The sequence below is a fragment of the Oenanthe melanoleuca genome, chromosome 6 (assembly GCF_029582105.1).
Source record: "Oenanthe melanoleuca isolate GR-GAL-2019-014 chromosome 6, OMel1.0, whole genome shotgun sequence".
Lineage (NCBI taxonomy): Eukaryota > Metazoa > Chordata > Aves > Passeriformes > Muscicapidae > Oenanthe > Oenanthe melanoleuca.
The window spans coordinates 15118496-15141362 of record NC_079340.1 but is presented as its reverse complement, the minus strand read 5'-3'; the positions used below and the strand labels follow the sequence as shown (position 1 = coordinate 15141362).

Genomic DNA, 22867 nt, shown 5'->3' with positions numbered 1-22867 from the left:
TTACCGGGTCCCCCAGCATCGGTTCCTCCAGTCTCAGGAAGCTTTAGTGCAACAGGATCTGGTCTCTACACACCTTACAGTGCAAGCCAAGGACCCCCTCTTACCAGTGTGTCTCAGGGTCTTCCTTTGGCACAGCCTCCGCTTCCTGCTCAGACAATATCAACTCAGCGCCCACCTACTCAAGTTCCTGGTTTTACCCCACCTCCTCCTTCTACAGGGGTTGGACCTTCTTCTTACCCTCCTACCACAGGCGCTCCAAGGCCACCTGCCATGCCAGGCCCACCACTGCCTGGGCAGACAGTTGCTGCACCTCCATCATCCCAGCCTAATCATGTATCCTCACCACCACCTCCATCAACTATGGCGGGACTGCACCCTGGGCCTCCCATGAGTGGTCTCCACGGACCACCTCCTCCCGCTCACCCTCCTCAGCCAGGATACCCAATGCAGCAGAATGGTGAGTATTTCTAGTATAGGAATTTTAAGTTACTTATTCTCTGTACACTGCAAACTGAGAACTAGATTTCGTGTTGTCACTTGTGGGCTTCTGGCTGCACCTTAAAACTTCCCTCTTGTTTCCCTGTGCTCATCTCTGATATAATATCATGTATCATTCTAAGATATTTTATAATATAGGCTTTAATCAGATTATTGTAACTAAAGGAATTCTAGCTTACTTGGCCAAAAAAAGTGTTTAGCAATTAGTGCCATAATACTACTAGAATTTGTGATCAAAATTTTATTATGGATTCTAACTTGATGTCTGCAACCTCACTTGTTCAAAAATAGGCATCGGAAATACTGAAAAGCCTTATTTATATTTTTTAAATTTGTGGCTAGTGTGTATGTGTGTGAAAGGAGTTGTTAAACACTGAAAAAGGAGTTGCTATGTTTTCTCCTTTAATTTGCATAACCATATTTTATTCCCTTGTAGAAGCTTGCATGTCTTAAATGTACTTAAAAGTAATACCAGTTAAGCTTTCTGAATTAAAACCAGTTTTAGCTGGTTTTGATTCAATAACACTTACAGATAGCTGCGATAAAGTAATCATGTGCAAGCGTTAGGACTGAGAATCCCATCCCTCATGCAGCTTTGCAGAGCTGGACAGGTAAATTACTTAAAAATATCTGTTCAAATTCCAAATTTCAGACAAGCCAAAACTGCCCAAGGGAACCTCTTGCATATCTTTAATTTGAAGAGTTAGCGATCATCCGTTAGCTTATGTGACTGTTCTGTGTGTACTTTCCATTAGACAGTTCTGCAGGTAAATATTCATAGTGCATGATCTTAATGTGCGTTGTGATCAACAATTACAAACTCTAAAACTGTTTACAGTAGTGTGCTGGTTTGGGCTGAGGTAGAGCTAATAGAGTTCAGATTGAAAACCTCTGTTTCCTTAAGTCTAGTTTTGAGGACTATATCTATCAGTTTGTTGGATTGTTGATAGAGATGTACCATTCTAAGCTGAAGCACTGTGATAAAGATGTTTAATTGTAATTAATTTAAAAGCACATGACTATTTTTCTTGATTTTTTTTTTTTTTTTTAAATATCTAATGGCAGGAAATGTGGGAAGTGCCCAATGGAGAAATGCCTAGTATTAAGCCACTGTTTGATTTTTATGGTTTTTTCTTATTAAGGTTCCTTTGGACAGATGAGGGGTCCTCAGCCAAACTATGGAGGAACCTATCCAGGAGCACCAAATTATGGAAGCCCTCCTGGACCACCACCTCCACCAAAACGCTTGGATCCAGATTCCATTCCTAGCCCTGTAAGCTTACTTGTTCTTACCAGCGTAACTCTTCCAAGGTGTCTTTGCATAAAGCAACTGACGAGACCAAAGCTGAAAACAGGTTTTTCATTTCAAGGAACATCAGTCTGTTTTCCTGCTTATGTTTCTCTCTTCTATCTACCTTCAGTCTTTTGTGAAGCATAAGCCCAGAGGCAGTATTTTTCTTGGTGACTAAAGAAAGACACTGCATAAGGAAATCACTGCTCCAGTTCCTCAGGTCTTTTTCTGTACTGTGTTATCTTTTGAGAATCCTTGAGGGCTTTGATTAAACTTGTTTCTCCATTTCTGGATTCTTGCATAATGACTTTCCAAGGTGAACTAATTTCAGGTTTTGAGGTGACAGTCTGTGAACTGTGTGATCTATGTTTAAAGTATGGTTAGTAGGAGGTGATTGTAGTGCTTTTCCTATAATCTGTCAAAAAGCTGGTTTGTGTTTTTTTGGGTCATGAAGTCATGATGCTACATCAGTCAAATATGGACAGCTTCTTAAACTGGGATTTTCTTTCAGAGTGGAGGTTCTGAGACAGGATAAGCAGTTATATGTAATAGTTAGCAATGATGAGTAATATTAAGCCTGGTGGTGTTACTGCCACTAGTCTACGGTGCTACGTGCAGTGCTGTTGGTGCTGTTTCTGTACTTCAGAACTATGAAAATAATGTAGTCTTGAGTTAGATCAGAACTGATGTTATTCAGAAGGAACTAAAGATTACGTCTTTAGATTCCAGGTTTACTTAAAGCTTACTATTGTATTTTTTTATAGGATATATATCTTTAATTGCTTGTCTGCCTCTCTTCTTTTCCACTAAATGAAATCTTCAATGGCTTCTGTCAGTTGCATTGATGTTAGCATGTTCTTAAAGCATAAATCCTCAGTTTCTAACCAAAATGAGCAGGTGAGCCACTGCCTTCATTAGCAAGGCGTTGAGAGCCAAGTCCAATATTCTGGCAAGACTGGTTTTGGGATCCCTGTATGTTGCAGAAGCTGATGTGTTCTGTTGCATGAACCAGTATCTAAATGTGTCTAATTCCAGTGCTACAGGTTTGGTTAGAGAGAAGTAACACTGTTACTTTTTGGTTTATTATTCTCTTTTTGTTTTTTTTTTTGTTTTGCGGCACTCTTATTTCTTATTTAAAAAAAAAAAAAAGCAACTTAATGAGCTGCCACCCCAGCAGAAACCCAGGCACAGAATAGACCCAGATGCAATTCCTAGTCCAGTAAGTGCTGTATATATGTCAATTGTAGTCTGTGTGTTGGTGACCATCCGTGCATGCCTGAAACCTGAACCTCACCGTACTAACCCTCCATCATTAATCTTTTACCCTTTCCTTGCTGTCTTCTGCTTGCCTTATCAAAATGTGTAACATTACACCACGTGAGGTTGTTAAAATCTACTGTGATGAATGGTGAGGCAATAGAAAGCAGTGTTTCAGAAACAGATCATGAAGAATGTTTCCCCTGCACTTTGTCTGATCTTTAGGATATTGCCTTCAGCAGATTCCAGCTGGCATTTCCAGTGTAATTGCCATACAACTTGTGTCTCATGTCAGCATGCACACAGCATGAGCTGTTGTAGCCGTGTTTTCTACCATGTTTTGATCAGAATTTCATGACTGTTCTTGGTGATACACTAGTACTGCTCTGGAGTTCTAAAATTGCAGATGAACTGGAATTTTTAGTTCCTGTAACATTCCTGTTAATTCCTGGTACAAATCTTCTAGTATAAGGCATGGGGAGCTACAAACATTCTGTCATTATCTGTGCTCATGCATAATCATTAAATTTTGAATTTTAAAATTTAATGCTTATGTTGGAGAATCTTATCTAAAGAAAGAAAAAAGCAGCTACCTTTTGCATTGGATGACAAAAAAACAGCTTTTGGGATTTTGTTACCCTGTGTCACTTCTTCCTCATGTAGTCAAAGTTCATCATTTAACAGGTACCAGTGGTAATACCAAACGTCAGTCAACCTTTAGACTTCTGAAACAGGACTAGATTTATTCTAGAGTAGTCACTGAAGCTATGGGAGGCTTTTTGCTGGCAGCTTGCAATCTGTAGTGAGAGGGTGGAAGTTCTGCCATACAGAACTTACTGCATTTCAGAACTTACTCTAGGCCAAGGCAGGTGTGTTTGATGGCAAAATAGGAGCAGAAAAATGAGTGCTAGCTTTAATTCTTTCAGTCAGCACTATGGAAATGTAGTCTGAACTGTGTACAACTACAAAGGTCAGTGAATATTTTAGTTAAGTAAAACTATTTAATACATTTCCATTATCTTAAGCAAATTTGTAATTGTGAAGTGTTTGAAATACTAAGAAATTTAAGATTTTTACAGGCTTTGAAGTTTGATTCATTGACAAGTCTATTGAAATTTCACTTCCACATTCCTAGAATTCAAATCACAAACCCTTGAACACCACAAAGTAATGAAAACTTCCACCTGAGCTTGCAAGCCATCTGTCTTTAGGCCAGAGTTACAGTGATTAGAAATAAAGGCATACTGTGAAAACAGTGGGACCGTAACAGAAAGAAAAAGCCAGGTTACCTATAGGGCTTCAGCTTGAGGCTTACAGAAGCTTCTAATTCTTATTTGACTAGAACTGTACAGGCAAATACTACCAAAATTCCTTTCTTGATCTGAGTTTGGCTTTTATGAGTTCAGATCAGACTTCAAAACACGAAATATGCTCCTACTAAGAATACTATTTCCAGCTTGTCATTTATTGTTAGTCATTAAGTACTATTTGAAATCAAACTGAGAGGTGACTGCTTGACGAAATTTACTTGCTCTTCCTATTTTTAGAGATAGTAATGTTTGCCTCAGTTTCCCCTTTTCACTGCCTTAGAGATTTTTTTATTTTATGGTACTTTGAAACCAAGCCTCCATAATAACATGGTATTTTCCATCACAGATTCAAGTGATTGAAGATGACAGAAATAATCGTGGGTCAGAACCATTTGTCACTGGAGTGAGAGGGCAGGTCCCACCTCTTGTAACTACAAATTTCTTGGTCAAGGATCAAGGTAAACTATTTTACTTTTCCTAAACAAGCAAACAAGGCACAAATCCCAAAGAGTCAGTGACAGAACTGTGTCTTTAAAGGAAACGTGCGTTACCAACAGAAGCTTAGTTTCAGGTCCTGAACTCGGTTTAGATTCTCCTGATTGTTTGGTAGCTAGTAACCCATTTGCAGATAAAAAATGTTTTCCAAGGCAGATACCTAGGATCAGCATTAGCAGGGATATCAGAAAGGAAAAAATGAAGCCTCTTCTCTAGAGCTTTATAAAAAACATTTAAGAACTGAAATCTACTAGCAACATCATTAGAATTGGACTGGCAACTGTATTTTTTAAAATTAAGTGGGATGTAAATTGGTCTGAGGCCTCTGTAGAGAAAATACATTTTATCTTTTAACTGCGGACCCTTTTTTTGAGTTTTAAAGTTGCAGGAAAAAATTCAGAATCTGATTCGACAATCAAGTATTTTAGTCTTCAGCCAAAATTGCAACAGGAAACAGTAGTAATGTTTGATTAGAGTTTTCTGTCTACATTATATTTTAGTCTGCGAATATATGAAACAGAAATGCCTTTTTATAGGTTTAGATTGACAGGGAGTCAAGTTCATTTGGGTTTTTTTATTATATGTAGTTAATCATGAAGAGTTATTTTATTTGGAATTCAAGTTTTCCATAGATTAAAACTCAGTATTTAGCTAGGCTCTTAGTGTCTGTGACTTAATGACACAAGGTAACTTTGTTTCTGTTCTTGAATATAAACTTAGTTTGTACTGAAATTTGTGGGTTTTTTTAATTTGTTCCCCAGGTAATGCCAGCCCCCGCTACATCAGATGCACATCTTACAATATTCCCTGCACCTCTGACATGGCCAAACAATCCCAAGTTCCCCTGGCTGCCGTCATAAAGCCGCTGGCAACTCTGCCGCCGGAGGAGGTGAGAACCCTGCGTAGAGTTTTGTGTGCCGTGTGCACACTGGGCAGGAGAATGCTTCAGGTGTCAGCATTTAACAGATACCTTTAGAAGGCATATTTAGGTAATGACCCAGGTAAACGTTGATTCTCCAACAGGTGTGCAATAGGTATCTGTAAAGCAGAAGAATGCTGTGTTCAGAGCATTTGATATTTTGACTGCCATGATAATTTCAGCGTTTTTGCAGTAGCTATCAAGCACTGTGACTAAACGGCCAAAATAGTTGGATGGTCACAAAGGTGTACTCTTCCAGAGGATCTCAGTTTCTTTCTTCGTCTGAAGTATTTAAATGGCTGCTAATCATAAGTGTTAAGTCTTTTCTAGGATGCCATGTTGTGAAATTGGGTGAGAATGTATGAAACAGCACTGGTTTAGCTGTCTGATGTGCATGTACATGCACAGCACTGTGTGGGATGACAGCACAACACTGAGTACTGAGTATTGCTGAGCTGCACTTGTATTCCTGCCCTTTCTCTCTGCAGCACTTATTTCCTTCTAGGTGTAATGTGTGGCTGTTGAGCCTTTTACCCACTCATGTTTGGTTGCTGAGAACATGAAAGCTCAGAGACTTTTACAGAGTTCGAACTTTTCTTAAGTAGTCTAAATACTCTGGATACTGTGTAGTGTTAGCCTGCTTGGAGCAGTGACATGAAGACAAACAGGCTTGTTAAATTTGAATGCATAGGTCTGCAGAGTTCTGTGCCCTGTAACTAAGTATAGCATCTGCTGAGGAAAGCAATTTCCTCTAGTCTTTTAAAGGTATTTTTCTCCTGTTGCATTTCATGAGTGTTCCTAAACTGTGGTTTGAATTTTAAAAACTGGTTTATGATAAAACTGATCTGTGGCTGAAGCTTAAAAGGAACACAATAGGAGAATAAGGTCTTACTTGAGAAACTTGGAGGCATGTGGAGTTACACATTTTTAGAGAAGCTTTACAAATAACAGTTGTTTGGTCTCCTGGTATGTTTATGCTTTGAACAAAAATTTATGGTCTGTCCAGAAATAAAATATCTAGAGTTGAAAAATTGCCTTGGAGACCAGTCAACTTCTAGTATTTGGAAGTTCTTTCCAGATGGCAAGGGTAAATTAACTGTGGAGGGGCCCTTCCAAGACTCAGCTGTTTAAAACAACAAGACTGTAAATAGACCTAAAGCTTTACATACAGGTAATGAAAGGATAAATGTTTCATGAAATAGTATCTTATGAAACTAAAGCATTTGGATAAATTTAGAATATATAAAAATTCGGCCAAATCCAGGACCTTTGCCCAGTGTTGTGCACTGTTCAGAAAACAAAGCTTGAGGCTTTGGAAAGAAGTATCTCTATCTTCTGGGAGTAAGTGGTTAATGACAAATTATGTGTAGTGCTGCCTGTTTCCAGCACCCTTGTAATTTGTTTGCATGTTACAGAGGGAGAGGCTGAGGAAGAGAAAATTTTGTTAATGTGTTGAAGTACAATAGCAACATTGCCTGCCAATCGGAAAACTTGAACATTTTTTTCCTCTGAAGAGGTCAGCGTGGGCTGCTAGAAATGAGAAATGCCAGCTGCAGAAGCATTGTACTGCCATTAAATAATTAGTGAGGTTGAATGAAAAGATATAACACATATGTGGCATGAAGAGGAAAGTGACTGGAGCATTTGCTCATCTTCTGCTCAGGGAATATGTTGTCTCTTAAACATGATCATAGATTTAGGGTAATGGAGAGAATTAAGACCAGACACCTTTACTGGCAGAAAATTAAAAACAAGTAGTTCAATTTTTTAGTAAATTCTTAGTTACAAAAGGTGCTTTGTATTGTGAATGCAGCTTATAACTTGCATGAGTTCTGTCTCAATCATTTTAAAGTGCTTCCTGCTCATTCTGCTGTTGAGAAGCTTCAGAAGTTGCCAAACATCTTATTCTGGTTTGGGTGCAAAAAGAACATTTTAAGTAATAGTTCAAAAATGATGTCACTATGTAAAGAGTTTTGAGGACTTGCTGTATTGTCATGTATTTCATCATGGAGTTCAAAAATAAGATTTATCAGATGGAATTTTTTAAGGTAGATACTCTATATTCTTTAATATATGGAATGCAATGACTGCTTTGCTTTTGTCAAAAAGCTTGCTTTTTACAAGGGGAAGAGATAAGAGGTGAAGAGTCATTTTGAGTCTCTTATGTTCACTTGGGATACATCTGGTAGTGCAATGTGGTCGTGTTCTTCAAGCAAGCTACTGGCTGGGTGGGATAGCCCATTAATCACTCTAGCCCTCAAAATACTGCTGTGCTAGAGCTTGAATTGAAAAGCACTTAAATACTTGTTCAGGCTTCCCACATTCCCTGTGTTCTCTCCCACAGCTGCCAAATGCTAAATCCTATGCTGTGTACAGGGAGATAGAAATGACCACACAATGCAGAGCTTAAAACTTTCCCATCATCATGGGAGCTTTCGTTTCATGTTTTTTTCTCTTGCTTCCACAGACCCTTCCTTATTTGGTAGACCATGGAGAATCCGGGCCTGTCCGATGTAATAGGTGCAAAGCTTACATGTGCCCTTTTATGCAATTCATTGAAGGTGGAAGGAGGTTCCAGTGTTGTTTCTGCAGCTGTGTAACTGAGGGTAAGGTTTCTTCTGGAAATCCCTCTCTGGGCTCTACTGGAAAGGTCTTTGAACAAGATGCAGGCAAATAAATCTTTGTTATGTTAGGATCATTTCTAATGAATACGTGATTTAGTATGTGTCCAGTCTTGTAAAAATTATTGGAAGGCATGTTCAGTGTTAAGTTCTAAAGTGTGATCAAAACAGTGCTTATGCATTGTAGTATTGTAGCAGATTTTTAATATGAGGTATTTGTAGCATAGTGCCTGGTGGTTTAAAAGACTGTTGTATTTTCTTAGGGTATTTCAAAAGTGCAGGGTTTTTGAACAGACTGAGATATAAATCTAGTCAGTAGCATGCATTAGGATTTTTTTTCCTCACAAAGCCTTTTTTTGTCTCACTATCACTGGTGAGATTGCAGTTAAATCTGCTACAGCTGAATAAGAGTGATGAGTACAGGCCAGTTAATATTAGTTGCTCTTCTAAATTAGTATAAAACATGCTTCCTTTTAAGCAGAAGTCACAATGAACTGCTCATAGCATGACATTTGTAGATTTGTTTTGAAGGCACAGTGGAATGTAAGGCACAACAAACCTTATGATGATATTTTCAGTGTTCTGTTTGGTAGCACTGGTGGTTTTTAATGGACTGTTCTTACTACCTCAGATATGCTGTACTACTGTTTGTACTAACCAAAATGGGGGTAAAAAATGGCCAACTTTAAAAACCAATTTTATCTGGTGATTTTCTGCCTGCATACACTCCCTGTCCTGCTCACTCAGCAGCTGTATGAAGGGCTGTACCTGTACCAACTGAGCAGATGCAGAAAAGGGAGGAATGCTGAGAGACTGCTGATGAAAGCAATACTATGGAAACACAATGAAGTTGTACCTAAAATTTGAGAACAATTTTTGTTTTCTCTGCAAATGCCATCAGGCAATTAGCTTATATAGATGCTTATATATAGTCTCAATGATATCACTTTGTTTTCTTTTGAACTTCTGAAACTTGGAATATTTAGAATAGTTTAAATGTGGTGGATAATGTCATTCCAGGTAATCTCATTTTAATCTCCCCTGGAGCTGTATAGATAGCTATATAGAGCTATATAGACAGCTATAGCTGGAATAAATTTTGTCACCTGAGCAGTTCTGCAGGAGGAGTGTCTGTCATGGTAGTTCTTGGGACACAAGAGAAATACTTTGTTTCTGCAGCCTACTTTTGTAGGCAAAAATTTAGCTTAACTCCCATTTTATTTTTTGATACCTTGTACCAGGACAAAAGTACTGGGTGCTGGGTGTGTGGTTGCACTTGTGTTCCTCCTCCTTAATCCACTGTAAGAAGTACTCTGTCTATTCTGGTAAAAAGATTATGGGAGTCTCTGCACGCGAGAGTGCCTGGAGGCTTTACTCTTGTGCAGCATAGGAAGGAAAAACTAACTTATATAGCAAAATAAGAAGCCCAATATTTTAAGCCTGACTTGAGTCATTAATGCTGTATTCTGTGGTTTGCCTCAAACTCTCTTCTATGTAATTTGTTACTACTTATATGGGATGGTTATGTTTTTCCTTTGGACTAGATCCTTCAGAATAATCCCAAAAGTGTATTGTAGTGATGTTTCTGATATGAAATGTAAAATGAGAATGGAAAGAAGATTCAAGAGAAGTATAACAGTAACTATACTGTGTGCTATCTGGTGCATGAGACAAACTGGAATAAGTTTGTATTTTTTTGCTTTAATGCTATTAAAATCTTATTAATATTTTTAGTACTTTTGTGCTAGCCCAGAGTGCTAGTTCGCTTTACTGGAGTTTTGTTTTAACCAGCTGTTGTCATATTGGCTCTCTAGTCACAGTGTTCATTATGGGCATGTCACTGAGCTTAATGATTTTTCCTTTCCCAGTGCCACCTCACTACTTCCAACATTTGGATCATACTGGAAAGCGAGTAGATTTCTATGACCGACCTGAGTTATCACTGGGGTCGTATGAGTTTCTAGCAACAGTTGACTATTGCAAGGTACAGTAGTAAAATATGTTTTATTGCTGTATTTGTTTTGCTTTTAAGTAAAAAGACTATTTTCTTGAAAGTAAGAATGCCATTAATTGTCTGGAGCTGATTTCTAGCTGGCAGAGATAATTAACAGCATTAATCCAGCCCACCAACATGCTTGTTTGCTACCTTAGGACACCAGTTGAGGTCCTGATCACACATGACATACTATAATTTAATAGCTATAATTTTTTTATGGAGCTATATAAGCAGCTATAGCTGCATTTACGTTAGGATTCTGCAGAAGGGATTCTTGTGCAGTATTCTTGGCAGAAAAGGGAATTGTAGGAGAGGTTCAATGCAAGTACAATAGTAACTATGCCATGTGCCACCTGTTCCCTAAGGCAGACCTTACTTATTGAACTTCAATTTCAAATACAGCCATAGTGGTTAAAAGCACAAGAGTAGTGTGGAAATGTATATTTCAAAGGTTTTATTTTAAATTAAAGATTTAGATAATTATTAACTTCTAAGGAATAGGGAAAATATGTGCAAGGTATTTATTAAAACAATTTAAATCTCTGCTGAAATATTGTGCTGAGAAAATAGATGCCTAAATGTTGCAAGTTGATATTGGTTGCCTTCTATTGCCTCTGCTTTACTTTAAGACAAAAAGTCCAGTTATTTTCTGACAGCATAAGAAGAATTTTTAATCAAACAATATGCGATCTTCACAGCTTTTTTGAAAGTTCTTCTGTTTTGTTTTTGTTCTGAGTTCTTGTTCTAGTTTGACCTATAGATTTCAGAAAACTATTGCCTAAAACAAGTTTTTCATTCCCAAATAAAGCCTGATTTTTAAGAAAGGAAAGTTGTAATCCTTGGAGGGGAAAATCTTTCACTTTACATTGATGGAATCACCTATGACAAGTCTGGTCAGGTTCCAGAGTCTTCAGAACTAGCAGAGATCTTCCCTGTCTACTTTTCCAATCTAGCTTAGTCATATAAACGGATTATTTAGTTATAACTTTTCTTCTCTGATCAATGGTAAAGTCACTCTAAGGCATTTAATACCGGTCCATTTCAAGCATAGTATGATTACATGCCTGTTAGCTGGAAAAGGATAGGAGAGTGAGCTGAAGAAACAACTGCTGCTAATGCTTGCAGAGGTATATGAAAGCAGCAAAGGCTTGAGCAGCATTGATTTGTCTGTGTTAGGGAGTTGTTATGTGAGTTGCATTATATGGCAATAGTATGAGTTCTTCCCTCTTTTTCACAGAATAACAAGTTTCCTAGTCCACCTGCATTCATTTTTATGATTGATGTGTCTTACAATGCTGTGAAGAGTGGCTTAGTGAGGCTAATATGTGAAGAATTAAAGTCACTCCTAGATTATCTGCCTAGGTATGTATATTGTGAACTACTGTAGTCAATGCAAATGGGGGATTCTGTTACTTTTTCTCTTAAAAATGCTAGAAATTTAAAAATTATTCAATAATCCTGTCAGGCTTTTCTTCAGAAAAGGCCAAGTAGAACATCTTTCTTGATACCCTTCTAGGTGAAAATAAATTTTAATTCCTTCCATTTTTCCCTTAATGTGTTGGTTATCTGCAATGGTTTATCTGTCTTCTTGGATGTGAAGGCAAGTATGTCTCTTACAGGGAAGGGAACATGGAGGAATCAGCTATTCGAGTAGGCTTTGTCACCTACAACAAAGTGTTACACTTCTATAACGTGAAGAACTCGCTGGCACAGCCGCAGATGATGGTAGTCTCAGATGTGGCAGACATGTTTGTGCCACTCCTTGATGGTTTTCTGGTGAATGTGAATGAGTCCAGGACAGTTATTGCCAGGTAATATAATATAAATCGATTTACAATGTGTGTAGTAAAATACTTGTTTGGTAGATTCACATGTTATGTGCTTAATTATCATGTTAAGTCACTCTATATACTTTAATTTACTATACTGTTTGAGATTAAGCTGGCACAGTAGGATGAGGAAATTGAAGGGCTAAGGGATTATTTATCTCATAGTCCAGCATGACAGAAACTGTATATAAGGCAAATTATGCAGAAGGGCATTTTTAGGGAGAAAAAAAGAAAAAACAAACGAACAAAATCCAAGCCAAAAAAACCCCCACCTAAAATAAAGCCACACAACTAGAATGATGTAGAGTGAAAGCTGTAAGAATACTTAAGCAATGTCTTTAAGTCAGCTGCTTAAATAACTGCAAACTGAGACAACAAAAGTGTCCAATTTTGATTTTGTGGAGAAAACAGAGCAAGTAAGATACAGAAGATAAAATCTGAAAAGAGAGAAATAAGTTAGCAAAGTTTTGGCAAACTATTTACCATAGTACTTGAACTGTAGTTAATTTATGGTGTGTAGCTAACTGTATTTTGGAAAATAGACCTGGAATTGTATGTTTTTAGAGAAAATTTCTAGCCTGCTTTTCAATGCATTAAACCAGCCCAAATACAAAACTGTGGATTAAACCTATTAATATTTGAGTAGTACACAAGATGCTTGGCAAACAGAGGCCAAATGTCACTAGTATTTCCTAAGAATTGACTTACCCATGTATATTGGAATACATTAAAAGAGAAGAAATACAGAAGAGCTGTGGAATAGGAATCAGTTGAGGCTATGGAAGGCACTGAGGATATGGATGAAGGAAACCAATGAAGAACAATGCAGCATCTTTTTCACAGATGAGATGCCAAATAATGTAAAATTATGCAAATTTACAGACATGTTAGGAACTTGTGTTTAAACCACCTCACTCTTATAAATCATCAACTTCAACTGTGTGGCTTTTCTTATTAAATGGGATCTTGAATTCCTCTTTTTTTTTTCCTTTGCTCTTTGCTAGTTTGCTGGATCAGATTCCAGAAATGTTTGCTGACACGAGAGAAACAGAAACTGTTTTTGCACCTGTGATTCAAGCAGGGCTGGAGGCACTGAAGGTTAGTAAATGCATTTTTATGACAAACTGTTTTCAGGAAAGTACTCTGAAGTTCATGGTCTGCTAACACACACTAAGACAAATCTAAAGATTTTGTAAGCTCCTTGTAGTAGATGCACTACATGTAGGGAGTACTTGGCTCATTCTTGAAGTGCATGAAGTTTCTGATTTATGCAGCTATCTGTATGTTCTTTACCCGTTCGTTTTTTAATAATATTTTTCAAAGTGCAAGAACATGGTTTACTCTCAGTTGTCTGTCTGGGTTTTCCTTTAAACAGTTTACAGAACCTACAGGAAAGAAAAGACCCTCCAGCATTAAGAAACCTGGTGCTGAAGTCTGTTAAGTCTCATGGAGGTGTTCTGTAGTTCGATGTCTTTTTAATCCTGTACTCTGGTAGAATCTTGAATAAAAGGAGAGAATATCATCAGCTGAAATTGCCTGCAACAATGTGCTAATCCAGTAAACTTTCCTTAAAGTTCTTCCATTCTAGTACTTCATCCAGACATACTTACATGCATGGTTTAACTCTGACTTGTATCTACTGATCAAATTGATTGCCTGTATGACTTCACCCCAAACTGTTGTCACAGTTCTATTTGTCCATCACATCAGTCAGAGAATTATTTTAGTTGGATAAGACTTTTACCATAAGCCCAACTTTTAATCCAGTCCTGCCATGTCCTCTACTAAATCACGTTCCTAAGTGACACTTCTACACATTTTTAAATGCCTCCAGGAGTGGTAACTCCACCACTTCCCTGGGCAGCCTGTTCCAGCGGTTGGCAGCCCTTTCTATGAAGTTTTTCCCAATATCTAATCTAAAACTCCGCTGCTGCAACTTGAAGCCATTTCCTCATGTCCTATCCCATATTAAATGGAAGAAGAGGCTGACTCCCACCTGGCTACAGCCTCTTTTCAGGTGGCTGTAGAGAGCAAGATCTCCCCTGAGCCTCCCTTTTCTCTAGGCTGGGCAACCCATGTTCTCTCACTCACTCCTCAAGCAAGAATTGTGCTCCAGACCCCAGCTCTATAGCCCTTCTCTGAACATGGTACAGCATCTCAGTGTCCTTGTAGTGAAGAGCCCAAAATGTCAAGTGTAGCCTCACCAGTGCTGAGTACAGGGGGAATGATCCTTAAAAGTCTCTCTTAAACTCAGTTTTTGTTACAATTGTTCAATCAAGGTATAGTAAAAATTGCTAATTGACTTTTTACGTGCTGTATATGTTAGAGAAAATACCTATTAAACATTAACCAGTGTGATCTGTTGAAGCTCAAATTACAAAATTCTTTGCCATTTCTGTGACTTTTTTCCACAAATTCAGTAGCTGCAAGCCAGGGAAGAAGACAGTGCAAACATGCTTGCACAAAGCCTTTCATATCTGTGTCCTTACTCCTTGGAGAAAGTTCTTTTCTCCCTGCTGTGGAATTAGCACAAATCCAGTAGAACTCAGACTTCCTCTTCTGTAACTGACTGGTAATTTGTGCTTCCTGTCTTGGACACCAGTCATGTAACCAAGTGACAGTGAGCCTGTGTGTCTGATAGAGTCACTCTGACTTTAAAAGAGTGCTTGAATGTTTGTTCTTGAATCACAGCTTCCCTTACAATTTTTGTAAATATTTCTAAATTCTGTTATTGCACTCACTTTCTTGCAGGCAGCTGAGTGTGCTGGCAAGCTCTTCATTTTCCACACCTCTCTGCCCATTGCAGAGGCTCCAGGGAAGTTAAAGAACAGGGATGATAGGAAACTGATCAACACAGATAAGGAAAAGGTAATAATGGTTTGCATAATCCTTACATAAGGATGTATATTTTAATCTTTATGGAATAAAACAATTGAAACAGCATTTAAAAAATTACAAGGATAGCACATACTGTAACTGTCCCAGCTAATATCTTTTAACATTCCACTTTTATCTTCTCTTCCCAAGCAGAGCTATCATAAGGACAGCTCTAGTCTGAGAACAAGAAGAGCTAGCTCTAGATTGTTACACAGGGTAAAACACCAAATCTGGGTTAAAGTAAATATTCTGAACTTACAATTAAAGCAAAAGGTGTAGTAATTTTCATAATAATATACAGTTCTTCAAAGTCAGAGTCAGGGAGAACTTAGATGTTTCTACTTTCCCTGAAGAAAGACTTAAAGTATAAAAGAGTATTGACTGGGATTATAAACGGGATCTCACTTTGCTTTTCTTGCACAAACTGCTGATGTCATCTCTGATTTCCTTTCTTAGACTTTGTTTCAACCACAGACGAGCTTTTACAACAATTTGGCCAAGGACTGTGTGGCCCAGGGCTGCTGTGTGGATCTATTCCTGTTTCCAAACCAGTATTTGGATGTGGCCACACTGGGTGTGGTACCTTACCAGACAGGAGGCTCCATTTATAAGTATGCGTATTTCCAGGTAGGAGCAACATTGACTCAGGCTGGTATCTGATCCAAGTGAAAAGAATTGTTTAGCTGAGAGTTCTTTTTTTCATAGTGGGAGCCATAATGAAGAAGTACTTCTTTGGTAGTAAATGGCTACTTAAATTTCAAGATAATCAGCAAAATGATTTGGTAGCTTTGTGTCTTTATACAAACATCTCTTTTAATAACAAAACCCAACAGGAAGAGCTAGGCTGTTACCTCTTAGCACAGTATTTTATTAGCAGGCCACTGAGCCTGGTATCATGGCTGACTTCTAAAGTAAGACCACAGGAGGTAGTACCTGCTTTTAAATTACTTTATGGTTTATGAAGCCAGTCTGATTTATGCAAGTCTGAAACTTTTAATTACTGCTTGTCTTCTAGCTGGAGACAGACCAGTACAGATTCCTGAATGACTTGAGAAGGGATGTCCAGAAAGAAGTGGGATTTGATGCTGTGATGAGAGTGCGCACAAGCACAGGTGGGTGTTAGCATGGAGGAATCTTCATAAATTGACCACTTCAACCGTGTCTTATGGGAAGAAAGAAATTTTCCTGTGATTTAAAACGCATGGTGACTAGGCTATCCCAAAAGCTCTGCTAAAGCTTTTGAATTGTAATACTTTTGTTGAGACTGCTGAAATCTGTCAGGATAACTTGGTGTCAGAGTCAAAAGGATGGCTCTCTTGGTATTTTGTTGAAAATGGTGGTTCATGTTGGGTTTTTCCCTCTTTTAGGTATTCGAGCAACTGACTTTTTTGGAGCTTTCTATATGAGCAACACAACTGATGTAGAGATGGCAGGTCTGGACTGTGATAAAACAATCACAGTGGAATTCAAGCATGATGATAAATTGAGTGAAGACAGTGGTGCACTGCTTCAGGTGAGGGGGAAGGCTTTGTAGAAGAAGTGAGTTGACAAATGATCTGAATTATTAGACACTTCCTCAAGGATTTGTTTGTTCTTTCTTTCTGCATCTTACCATACCCTTCCAGCATACTTGTTCTGAGGCTGACCTAGACTGCTCCAAACTACAGTCCTGTTTTCTAAAACCAGATCCCTTAATACAATTGCTAAAATTGCTACTTGTTACCTTTCATTGACTGATTCTTAGCATGTACTTCTAGCTTATTGTCCAAGTCTTTTAGTTACCTTATTTGTTCATGCATCTGAGTCCTAGCTTTTAATTAAGTATATTCTGACCCCACCCTTCTTACTGTAGCAGGACCTTATTTCTCTGTCTCCTGCCATTTTTGTTTCCTGCAGTGTGCTCTGCTTTATACAAGTTGTGCAGGACAGCGACGACTCCGCATTCACAACCTCTCCTTAAACTGCTGCACGCAGCTCGCTGACCTCTATCGGAACTGTGAGACTGACACCCTCATCAACTACTTGGCTAAGTTTGGTAAGGGTTAGTAGGGAAATGAGAATTGCAGCCTTTAACTGCTGCTAAAACACCTGTTTTGTCACACAATGACACCTGTCTATTCTTCCTGCTTCAAATGTCAGGTGGCAGTTCTGATACTTCAGTCAGTTATGGGAAAGAGGATAAAGCTGTGATGATTGTATTGGTGCTTAGAACGAGAGGTACAGATGGAGGGTGTAGGCTTATTCTTCATACAAATTATTTTCTAAATGTTTTTAATAACAGTTGGTGTTGCCAGCTGTCTGAATTCATCCCTGTATTTATTTTTGGCTGTTTTAGTTCATTTCTTAACTGTTGCAGAATTTTGCTTTCAAATAGGAAAGAAATGGTGGCCCTTGTTCATAGGTATGGGTTAAATGTCATACTTATGCACTGTACCCTATTTACCCTTTCTAGCTTGCAGTAAAAGCCTAGAAATCCAACAGAATTGAGAGCTGTGTATGTTTATTGTCATTAAAATGAAAGAAACTGTCCATTTTCAGACCATTAATGGAAGATGGCCAGTCTATAAAAGGAGTTTTTATTGCACCCTGTACTTTCAATTATAGGAGATAGAGAGATCAAGATTATGTAATAAAATGGAGTAAATATGCTTTTTCAGGTTATCAATAGGAGTATATCATCATTTTCCTACAAGTTTGAAGCAGGAAGAATAAAGGCTTCCATAAACAATAGTTGTTTGGATTTCCTTTGTGGAAGTAGTGTTGGGGTTTTGCTGTTCCTGAGCAATTCATTGACAGCAGTCTGTCTCTTTCCTCTCTCTGTGCAGCATATCGTGGAGTCCTGAGTAGTCCAGTGAAGACTGTACGAGATGCACTGATCAACCAGTGTGCCCAGATCCTAGCCTGCTATCGAAAGAACTGTGCTAGTCCCTCTTCTGCTGGCCAGGTAAACGCCAATGCCTTCACTTGAATCCCAGGCTTGGAAATTAAAAAGGGATTACAGCTTCTTCTCACTTAGCCTGCTCAAAAAAAGTCAATTCCTTTCCTCAGCAGAAATTTGCAAAAAGGAGACTCAGGAAAGTAGATACACTACTATGAATAAAACTATAGTTGTGAATGGCTTCTTGGACATCTGTCTGGAGCCCAGGGAGCACTGCCTGCTTCAGGGAAAGGTTTTATGTTTCTTTTGCAGTCCATGATATAAGTAGACTATCAGCTTTCACTCCTCATGGCTGAACCACACTTTGTTGGTTCATGCAAGCCCCATTTTGTCAAACATAAGCTTATTCAGCAAGACAGCTGACTGGCTTTGTCTGCTTGTGACTTTTAGCTCATCCTCCCCGAATGCATGAAGCTGCTTCCTGTGTACTTGAACTGTGTGTTGAAGAGTGATGTACTTCAGCCTGGCCCAGAGGTCACAACAGATGACCGTGCCTATATCCGTCAGTTAGTGACATCCATGGATGTGGCTGAAACAAATGTTTTCTTTTATCCCAGGCTTTTGCCCCTGGTGAGTAATTCAAGATCTTCTTAGCACTTGAGGCTTGCTCTTGTTTCATTGACTCATCTTAAGGACTGGCATTTATATTTTAGCAAGGGAAGGGGATTTGAGAAGTATTCGGGGATTTGCCATCTGTTGGGATATTTCACTTAATTTTGCTCAGCGTTACTGCATCTTGTGAATTTCTTGGGGGATACTTTTTTTCTGAGCTGTAAGCGTATGACTAGTGGCAAAGAAGACACTTCTGACACTTTCATAGTCTTTTTTAAAAGTCCTAAAGCTTACAACTTCTTGTAGTAATTTTCACTATTACAAGTTAACTCCACATACTGTTCTGACTTTTCATTACCATAGTTGCTGGAATAATACTAAAAACTAATTACATTCCTACTCCAGGAGGTGATATTTGAATGAGTCTTTTAACAAAAGCCTTAGGTTCTCTTTTGCTAACCAAGAGTCTTTGAACTGCTTCTGTGTCACTTTGAGTAAGAAAACTAAGGAAGATGCTACTTCAGTCACAATTATTGCAATCTTGAGAGTCCTAGAAATAAGAAAATCATTGGGGTCTTCATGGCAGAAATTTTCAGGACTTCATAAGATGTTCTTGTTTTATAACCTTTATTTTACTTTAATTTTTATTTCCCTGTAAAACAGACCAAAGCAGATGTTGACAGTGATTCCTTGCCAGCAGCCATTCGGAACTCCGAGGAGCGTCTTTCCAAGGGGGACATCTACCTGCTGGAGAACGGGCTGAACATCTTTGTGTGGGTGGGAGTCAGCGTTCAGCAGGGCCTGATCCAGAACCTCTTCGGAGTGTCATCCTTCAGTCAAATTAGCAATGCCTTGGTGAGCTGGATGGCAGTGTGGGAGCTAGAGTCTGTGATAGTCACCCAAAACTTGAAGCAATGAGAAAGCCAGTAGAGAAAAACAGCATTTCATCTTTCATAATAGAAATTAGAGAAGCGCAGAGGCATGAAACTAGCGGAAATGTTGATAGTCTAGGCATGTCAGGCATGCTTTGTGCCTAGGTGTGTTTGACAAGTCATATCACTAACAGTGAAGAGAACAGTTAATATTTAAATGGAATAAATAGTTGAACTTCAATTCTGATTCATGTTATATTCTCTTTTAAGTTGTTGAAGTCAAAGAGATTGTATGCTAATGGGGGTAGATATTTCTCTACCCTTATGTGGTAGGCCAAAACTGCTAACTTTTGTTTAACATTGTTCTACTTCCCAAGACTAATGGAGATTGGATATCTTTCATTCCAGAGTACCCTGCCAGTCTTGGAAAACCCCTTTTCAAAGAAAGTGCGATCTATTGTTGATATGCTTCAAGGGCAGAGATCACGCTACATGAAGGTAAAAATGTCCCCCATTTAAAGCTTTAAACCCCCTTCCCTCTTAATAGAGTGAGATGATGCCTGCTAATGCTGCAGTCTTGAACTTAGTCTTCTCAATCTCGTAAATGTTATTCAAAGTTTTCAAGAATCTGAAAATAAATTTCACTAGTTTTGGAGTTTTGTGTTTACCATAGTTTTAAAACTCATTTTTTTCAGACCTGCTACAATACACTATTATATGAACCACATATATGGTATTTTCTTTCTGTTCAAAAAGGATTGAGGCTTAACCTAGCTGAGTTGCAGAAGTCAAAGCACATAAGCCATATATGCTGTGATTCTGGCTATCTTTGGGTTTTGAGTGTTTAGCTTTTTGCTCTGTTTTCCCCATGAAGACTAATTTTAATTCTACCCACTGTTGGGTTTTTTTTCTTGTTTTGTTTGCTTTTTTGTAGTTGATAGTTGTGAAGCAAGAAGATAAGCTGGAAATGCTGTTCAAACACTTTCTAGTAGAGGACAAGAGCCTGACTGGGGGGGCTTCATATGTGGACTTCCTGTGTCACATGCACAAGGAGATTCGGCAGCTACTGAGCTAGAGGAATGAGTGGTGCTAGAACTCAGCAGTGACATTTCAGTCTCCACTAATGACCTGATCAGAAGGCCCAGCGCCCTCAAAAAGGACAACATAGAAATCTGTACAATTCCATAATTTTTAATACACATTGCATAAGCAGAAATCCTTTCAACCTTTCCCAATCCCGTATGAGAGATGAAATATTTTCCTGGTGAGGGCTAAAAAAAAGAAAGGCCTTTGATACCAGGTCTTTTATTTGCATCTAAATTGTTTCCTGTGCTTGGCAGGAGTTCACCCCCCACCCCACCCCACCCCATGCTCGCTAATCCTGTTGTAATGAATGTAGGGTTTTTTTCAGTTCACTGTACATGATTCAACATCGGGTGAAAAAGCGATAACTCTTCAAAACTTCTGGTAGCTGCTGTGCATTTGTGTGGGTGCGTGTGCATGCTCCAAGTGTGAAGAGGATGCACAGGTGGGGAGGACAAGAGGCAGGTCAGATGATGGGAGCTGGAGCAGCCAAACATTTTCTCTCTTCTCTAAAGAGGGAAACATGATCTGTCACAGCGCAGATGTATCATGTGGCTGTCTCAACCAGAAAGCCATGAAAAATGAAATGAGCAGTAAGCCAGCAGGCAGCAGGGCAAACTTCTCTCCACAATCTTCCCTGTACCATAAGTTGCTGTGCAGAACTGTAATGGAGTAATCAGTAGATCAGTGGGCAAAAATCAACAGCTTCTGAACAGTGTAGGAGTAGAGATGATACTTCCTGTTGACATGTGTGGTGACTCCTTTCCTTCTTGTTGCACGGCTCTGTATTGTCCTGCTCAATCCATGTTACATGACCTCTCCTGCAGAGTTTACCTATCTGTCAGATGATGGTGGGAACAAAAGCTTCTTAACCCTAAGCAGAAAATACTTTTAACTAGGTGATGGGGGACTGGATGATAGGAACTGGATGATAAGGAAATGGCCATTTTCAACCATATTTTTGTGAATCATAGCAAACAAGCAGGAAGTTAATTTATACTGACTTGAATTTGAGATTGGTTTGTACCCTGGACTACAAGGAAGGGGATACAAAACCTTAAGATTTAGACTGTACTGTAATAAGTCTTGCAAGTACCTGATTTTGGCTATTGACAGCACCTGGGCCATAGCAAAGAGTTTTATTACTGGATGTTTGTACCCTCCACATTCTATCTACTGATCAGCTTGCACAAAACCTTTTATAAGCCTGTTTGTTAAACTAAAATACCTCAGACAAATTAATCCATCCACTTAGGCTTCTCTGCTGCTCCATTTTGCAAGGGTGGATGAGAAGACTCCTGTGAAGAGGGAGCTAGTGTAATCAAATTCAGAATTCTAAGGGCTTCATTTATTCACTTTTGAAAGGGGGCTTGTATATTTTAACTTGAACACTTAATAGGTGTTCTTCCAATACCCAGGAGTTTAAGCTACCAATAGCACTAAAAGTGAAAGGAAGAATGTGGATGGATTAGAGAACACGTTATCTGGGCTTGATATTTCATAGGAAAGTCCTTGTTAAGATCAGAAAAATATCTGGCTGTGGTTTTAGTTCCATGTCCTGTAGCATGTATATAAATCCATTTTTCTTCTAATGCTGCTAGTTTGTCTTCCCTCCCATCACTACACAGAAAGGGGAACATGAAAATTGTAATGGAGAAACTCTTTCAAGATGTAGTTGACAGAACTTTCAGCGGTTTTGTATGAATGTGGCTGACTTTTTACTCCACGTACTGCCTCCAACCAAAAAATAGAGGATTTTTAATCAGAGGGAAAAAAAGAACTTCCCAGGAATATAATGCACAGCAACCACAGACTTCCACAAATACTAATTTCTAGTATTAATATTGGGGGGTGTGGGGATGGAAATGAAATCATGAATGAAGCTTTCATTTTCTTCACTTGTTTTTCCAATGCATCTTTTAATTTGTAAAGAAATAAAAATATATTAAGATGTATTTTATGTCATTGTTAGTAAATAAACACTGCTTATTTTTCCAAACCCTGTATTTTGAGGGAGGGGGAAAATGGGAAGGGCTGAAGTCTAGCTCATTGATCCTTTACAATCCAATCTTCTACTAACCAAGTTCAGTCTTTCTTTTTTTGTCGTTGTTATTCGCACTGAATGATAAGAAATTCAACAAGAGTCAACAGACAAAAGGTACTGTTTAATCTCGGTGTTCCTTTATTTAGATGATTGGTTTTTGACTTTCTGCCCTGTCTGAATTTCTATTTCACAAAGAAATTCCCTTTTTTGCTAACACAGCTTGAGTCATTGACTGGGTGGGGTTTTTTTGGTCTACTTAGGCAGATATTGCCCTTAGCTTCTGAC

General features: G+C 38.6%; 1 protein-coding gene across 11 annotated transcripts in view; it reads left to right on the top strand.

Moving 5' to 3' along the window:
• The window catches only part of SEC24C (SEC24 homolog C, COPII coat complex component), a 37966-nt gene extending 15473 nt beyond the window's left edge, over window positions 1–22493 (top strand). For 3 of the 11 annotated variants that reach the window (XM_056494999.1, XM_056494996.1, XM_056494997.1), the window contains 20 exons: window positions 17–457; window positions 1641–1771; window positions 2940–3008; window positions 4703–4814; window positions 5613–5740; window positions 8238–8376; window positions 10260–10375; window positions 11625–11749; window positions 12007–12198; window positions 13221–13314; window positions 14968–15084; window positions 15550–15720; window positions 16109–16205; window positions 16461–16606; window positions 16990–17128; window positions 17919–18037; window positions 18422–18601; window positions 19247–19438; window positions 19864–19953; window positions 20390–22493. In XM_056494999.1, coding sequence (XP_056350974.1) covers window positions 17–457; window positions 1641–1771; window positions 2940–3008; window positions 4703–4814; window positions 5613–5740; window positions 8238–8376; window positions 10260–10375; window positions 11625–11749; window positions 12007–12198; window positions 13221–13314; window positions 14968–15084; window positions 15550–15720; window positions 16109–16205; window positions 16461–16606; window positions 16990–17128; window positions 17919–18037; window positions 18422–18601; window positions 19247–19438; window positions 19864–19953; window positions 20390–20530 — 2939 coding nt within the window. In that variant the 3' untranslated portion in view covers window positions 20531–22493. The remainder of the gene's footprint in view (window positions 1–16; window positions 458–1640; window positions 1772–2939; window positions 3009–4702; window positions 4815–5612; window positions 5741–8237; window positions 8377–10259; window positions 10376–11624; window positions 11750–12006; window positions 12199–13220; window positions 13315–14967; window positions 15085–15549; window positions 15721–16108; window positions 16206–16460; window positions 16607–16989; window positions 17129–17918; window positions 18038–18421; window positions 18602–19246; window positions 19439–19863; window positions 19954–20389) is intronic. The other 8 variants (XM_056495005.1, XM_056495003.1, XM_056495007.1 and 5 more) reach the window with 5 other exon arrangements.
• Window positions 22494–22867: the final 374 nt, after the last annotated feature.